Genomic DNA, 6000 nt, shown 5'->3' on the forward strand with positions numbered 1-6000 from the left:
TAAAGTCCAACCATAACCTAAATCCACCTGACATAACCTAATCTACCCGTTCAGTGCTTAAATCATGTTGCTAAGCACTACATCTATGTTTCTTTTCAATACTTCCAGTGATGGTGACTCCACCACTTCCTCTGAGTAGAGTGTAGAGTGTAACAATGAAAAGTGGCTGAGTGGGCATTAATGTCCATGTCATGTAAATGCTACCAAAATTATGAGGGACATTTTCTGTGCTAATCTTCCTGAAGAGTGGATGGAAGAAATGCACTGTATGTTGGGACAACCTCATGTTCATAAGGGACCACTCACTATTTGTCATCTTTTGCTTGTTTTTCTTGTTCCATAATTCCCCACATCTCTTTTGTCTTTCAGTTTTCTTCATTTGCAAACTTTAGGACGATTTCTAAGAATTTGGTACTGGCTAATCTACCCCTGCAAATGAAATAATTGTGGTACAAGTCTCCATCTTGTGGTTATGGTAAATTACTTCATAAGGAAGTGCTACTGTAAAACAAACAAACAAACAAAATGACAACATACAATATATTTCTTCTCTTCAACAATTAAGGCTTAATGGATGCTTAAGTTCAGCATCTTGTTCTGGCTTTCCTATTCCTTATATTCTTTTTCAGCAAGAAACATGAAGTTAATACTTAATAATCAGAAGTGACACTCAGTTACTAATTAAGATACTGCTGAATACAGAAGGCATTTAAATTTTGTCCTTCCTCATTTGATAGTGTGAAAATTGAGATTGTAAAAACGCTTGGCATTTCAATTTTTCTAAAAATAAAAGACTTTCTTTTCCTTCTTCAACTTGTGTAAAAATGAACAGCTTCATCTGCAAGGCAAGGCTTTTGCACAACTCTGTTCCTTTATTGCAAAGTTCAAGTGAAGTAGAAACCATAGGGTCTGTTGCAGTGGTTGGTCATCTGGTAGCAACGTCTAGTGTCTGCTGGTGACACACCTTCTGCAGTCACTGCACTGTGTATTATTCAGGTTTGGTACAGACAGGGAGGGATATGCTTAATAATACCTGGAGTGTTTGAGTGAGTTCTGTGTAGGTGCAGCTTGCTGCTCGGGTGACAATAGTACAGTTTTTAAAAAAATTCTGAAATATATCCTCTGGTGTAAAAATAGCAGCCTCAGTCAAAACACATATATTCTTGCAAATGTTTTTGTTGGCAGAAACAGGCAAGCTGAGGGCATGGCAGGGGGTTCTTGTGCCAGACCCAATGTTAGAAACACTACATTAGCAAAAGTGTTGTCTTCATTTTCCTGTTAAAGCCATAAGTTTCTGTGATAACAACGCCATCAGTGTAACTTCTGTGAAGTCACAAATTGAGAACTCTGACGTGAGAGTTCTACATACTAGAATGTAATGAAAAGTCAAGATTGTCTTTCATTCCCTAATAATATGATTTTTAAATTAATTACAATGTAAAAGTTCCTAAGGTGAAAAAGTAATAAATTCCTCTTTTTTTTCACCGGTTTCAAAATGTGTTTCATTCTTGTGGAATGAAACAGGTGCTCTGCTGTGCAGGATGGCTGTGTGCTGAAGGGCCGTACTGAAGAGCACAACATGGCAACCTCTTAAACCGTTTCCTTATGACCTGCAAATCAACTAGAAGAAAATAAAAATGAGGGGGCATGTTTAGAATTTTTTTACCAGTAGTGTTTTTTACTAAGAGACAAGATATTAATTTCACGACCTTGGGTCCAGTTCTTTTGGACTATAACTTTATTGACTTTAGTCGTGCTGTGCAGGGGAGAAATTTGTCCCACTAATATAATAACTGCATCCTGAATTGCAAAATGCCTCCTGGGGCCTGTAACCGCCTTGTTTATATTTGAAACTGCAGTTACTGCTAGAAAATTAAGTAATTTTATCCTTGGTAACAAGTGTTTACAATGTCAGGAGAATTTTTAACTAAGGGATTATTTCGCCTGCTAATTGCATAATTTTCGATTTGTTACTCATTAGCGCAGATATTTACTTCCCATTTTTCTGTTTCAGTTGTCTTGTACGTGTCATGGAAGAAAAATTGTCTAATATCTGCTTTCTGAAAAGATTTTATTCAGTTCAGCTAAAACACCAACACAGATGTTCCTCTCTCTCTAATTAGCATATGTTTCTATTTCTGTTAAATTAAGTAACTCCATAGTGAGTATATAAATAATATGCAGCAAGTCTTAATGGCAAACTGGTTTGTCCTCTGAATGTTACCTTAGGCTGCAATAATTGCAAATTATACGAGATTATGTTCTGAATCCAGTCCAGGTTCAACTCAGTCTTTTATTATGTTCATATGAAATATAGTTCTGATTCTTTCTGCTGAAATAGTTGACTCTAGCTATGTGGATGTCCAGATGATCCAGCTTCATCCTTGGCACTGGGTTGGTGGGAAAGAAGAGTGACTTTGTTGCCATTATTGTAATTTCTTATTTCTAAGGTGCCAGTAACTTATTTAAGAGAGGGTTTTTTTTCCAAACTCATTTAGCATTTTCCACTTTTCTTGTTTACTCAAAGGCTGCCAGGCATATTCTTTATCCAGTGAAGGTCAGCTGAATTTGGAATAAACCTTCTTTTCTTGGCCTTACATTAATTAATAGTACTTAAGGAGGGAACTCATCCAAGATCTTTTTTTGCAGCTTTTTAATGGTGCTAAAGAGCCTTCTGAATAGCTTTGGTCTCTTCCTTCCTTTCTGTTACATCGTGCCTTCTCAATGGAGTAACTAAGACAAAGAGAAGTGGTAACTTGTCATGAAGTAGGAATGTGAAGAGATTAATTCAAAGAGCTTTGACTTGAACTTTGCTCCAGCTACTGTTGCCAACCAAGGATTTTATGTGGTACACCACAGCCTCTATGAAGGCACATAATGTACTCTCTGAAGTAGTTCAGTCTAGAAGTTGGGCAATGTTAACTTGCTTATAATAGCTAAAATCTGGTGGGAGTTCCTTTTGGCTTTTGAATACTGCATGCACCTTTTAAAAAATGCATCATGTTCTGAAATCAAGATATACTTGAAATAAAAGGAGATGTGTGTGGAGCCTGGTTACATCCACAAATACAAGTGAAGAAAGGGCAAGATGTGGTCATGGCCCAGCTTCTGTTAACTTCACTGAGATACTTTGGTAACTGTCCTCTCTCCCTTTCTCCACAGTGGTCCTCCACTGTGTTCATGTCCTCTGAGCATTTTCTCAAAACTGGGGTCCAGTCCTTTAAATACCTATAGTGATAACAGCATAGATAGAAATACAAAAAACAGCTATTTGGTTTTCTTTCCATGGGAATGGGTGAGGGAGAAGAAAAATCTAATGGTGTTGGTTTTTTAGTTGGGAAAATTTTCTTTTAATGAAATCATAGGATGTGTTGGGTTGGAAGGGACCTTTAAAGGTCATCTAGTCCAACACCCTTGCACTGAGCAGGGATCTCTTTAGCTTGATCAGGTTGCTCAGAGCCTTGTCAAGCCTGATCTTGAACATCTCCAGGGATTGTGCCTCCACCACCTCTCTGGGTAACCTGTTCCAGTGTTTCACCACCCACATTGTACGTCTTTCTATCTATCTAATATCCAACCTAAATCTACTCTAGTTGAAGAACATTATCCCTCATCCTGTCACTACATGCTCTTGTACAAAGTCCCTCCCCAGCTTTCCTGTAGGCCCCTACAGGTACTGGAAGGTCACTATAAGGTCTCTTCTACAAGCTGAGGAGCCCCAACTCACTCAGCCTGTCTTTGTAGGAGAGGTATTTCTAGTAGCAGTTTTCAGAAATTACTGGTGATAGGTGTTAAGTGTGTTGCAGCTCCTTACTACACCTGTGTGTAAACCTGTAGATTCTTCTGAAGAATCAGATGGAAGAGGTTCAGGAGGAGGCATGTGGCAGAGCACTAACTTGAAGTGGCTTTCCAGAGTTGGAGTCAAGTTTGCAGTAGGCTCTAGGTAGTTCTATTTTGTCAGCTCTGATGTAATTTTTCCTCCACTCTCATGGTGAGAACTTGCCTTCCATGATTTCAACTACAATACATATGTGCACAGTTCTCCATTCTCATAAATGTAGTCAGGTGAGAGACTGTGATCCCATTCTGAGAAGCTTTAACAGTTTGCATTTCTGCAGCTGGCAGTTACCATCTTTCAGCTAGAGCTTAGTTTTGTCATAACTTGCAGCTCTAAATGCTCCTGTTTCAATGCCAAGTGAAACACATTAGTGAGTCTCAAGTTGGTTTAATCTAATCTCTTTAGTCTTTCTGTGGGTTGTATTTATCTGCTTTACTTTACACTGATGTGGACTACTAGATGCATTCATACAGTCAGAGCAACAGTCTCAGCAGAGGGACAGTGTACTTGGCAAACAGCTTTTGGCTGGATTAGAACTTTTCTATTGTCTTTTTTTTTCTTCCTTTGCAACCCTTGGCAATCTCACGGTCATTCTGTACTCCCAAAACTGCAGCCATGTCCTTGCAAGAGGGATAAGGATTTCTGTATCTGAACTCTCATTTTGGTCTGCTTCTACATGAGGATTTTCAACATGGTTGGGAATGTACTTTTGAAGGGAAGCTCCCTACTGCAGTTTGATACATGTCAAGCTGTGTATGACCTGGATTCTTTCAGGATGAGACTGAAGTGGTAGATGTTCTCCAGCAGCACACCTCATTCATTCCTCTGCTAATTCCTTCTGTGGGACCAGCCTAGACCTGGACTGATATGTACCAACTCCTGAACTGCTTGTACAGGACATGCTGGGGTGTTAGCAACACCTGACTCACTCTGTAAATCCACTGTCATCATTCAGCACAGCTTGCTGATGGCAGACATCCTGCAATAGACATGTAGATCAGTTTGATCTCAAATCCAATTCTGATTCTGTCTGGGACTTTTTTTTTGCTAACTCCAATGGAATGGGATTAGCAAACACCAAAGCAATGTTCTCATTCAAGGTGACATTTACAGGATGTTTCCTATAACCACTGAGAATTATCTTTCCATCTTTAGTGTATGCCAACTTCAATCACAGAATTATAGAATGCCAGGTTGGAAGGGACCTCAAGGATCATTTGGTCAAACCTTTCTAGGTAACAAAGTGGTTTAGATGCAATGGCCCAGCACCTTGTCAAGCTGAGTCTTACAAGGTCCAGTGTTGAGGAACCACCATTTATCTGGGGAGATTATTCCAAAGTCTGACTGGTCTCATAGTGAAATATTTATTTTAAAATAAAGGGTTATTTATTTAAAAATGAAAGGGTGATTTAAAATAATGCGTAGGCATGCATGGCATAACTCTAGAGAGACAATCTTATTTCTGATTATTCCTGATAAGACAGAGAAGTATTTTGAGAATATATTTGCTTGTTAAATAAAATACATAACATTAAATTGTGTTCAGAAGTCTTTGGTATGTATTCAAATTGTATCTGCCTATAAAGGAACATGGAGGGTATTTTAACCATATTAGAAATTTTTCTTTGTTTATAACTCTTAATTATGTACATCTATATTATGTCTTAATATTATATTTATTTATGGCAGGGTGTTGGGAAAAACAAGATTGTTGACAGATTCCTTCACCTTTTAAACAGACCCAGAGAGTATATACAGCTGCACAGGTAAGAATGTGTTACTTTTATATACTTTGTGTTTTATAATCTGATTTCCCATGTTTTAAGACTCATGTTTCTGGAGTTTAATTTGTTCTTATTGTTTGAACAAAGACCTTTTTATGCTAGGTGGGATACAGACCTCAGGAATGTATCAATTTTATAGGCACAGGCAATAAGCTGACAGGTTCAGGAGAGGGTACTGGAACCTAATGCAATCACATTGCTTAACAGAAGAGGAAGCAGCAGTCAGAGCAAACTGTTGTTAAACCATTCTCAAAAAGTGGGGAATATTTTGCTGTAATTTCTGGAAAGATTTCCCTAAGCGTGAGGTACTGTGTGAGGGGAAGGAGTTCAAAGGTGCTTCAGTGTATCACTTATTAGATGAGAAACATTCTATGTAAG

The 6000-nt window shown here is 38.3% G+C and overlaps 1 protein-coding gene across 1 annotated transcript in view; it reads left to right on the plus strand.

Moving 5' to 3' along the window:
- VWA8 (von Willebrand factor A domain containing 8) overlaps nucleotides 1–6000 on the plus strand; it is a 100328-nt gene that overhangs the window by 68209 nt on the left and 26119 nt on the right. Inside the window, exon 20 of the mRNA XM_010000858.1 lies at nucleotides 5528–5604. Within this exon, the coding sequence (XP_009999160.1) occupies nucleotides 5528–5604 (77 nt within the window). The remainder of the gene's footprint in view (nucleotides 1–5527; nucleotides 5605–6000) is intronic.

This window comes from Chaetura pelagica, unplaced genomic scaffold (genome assembly GCF_000747805.2).
Source record: "Chaetura pelagica isolate M959 unplaced genomic scaffold, ChaPel_1.0 scaffold115, whole genome shotgun sequence".
In the NCBI taxonomy this organism is placed as follows: domain Eukaryota; kingdom Metazoa; phylum Chordata; class Aves; order Apodiformes; family Apodidae; genus Chaetura; species Chaetura pelagica.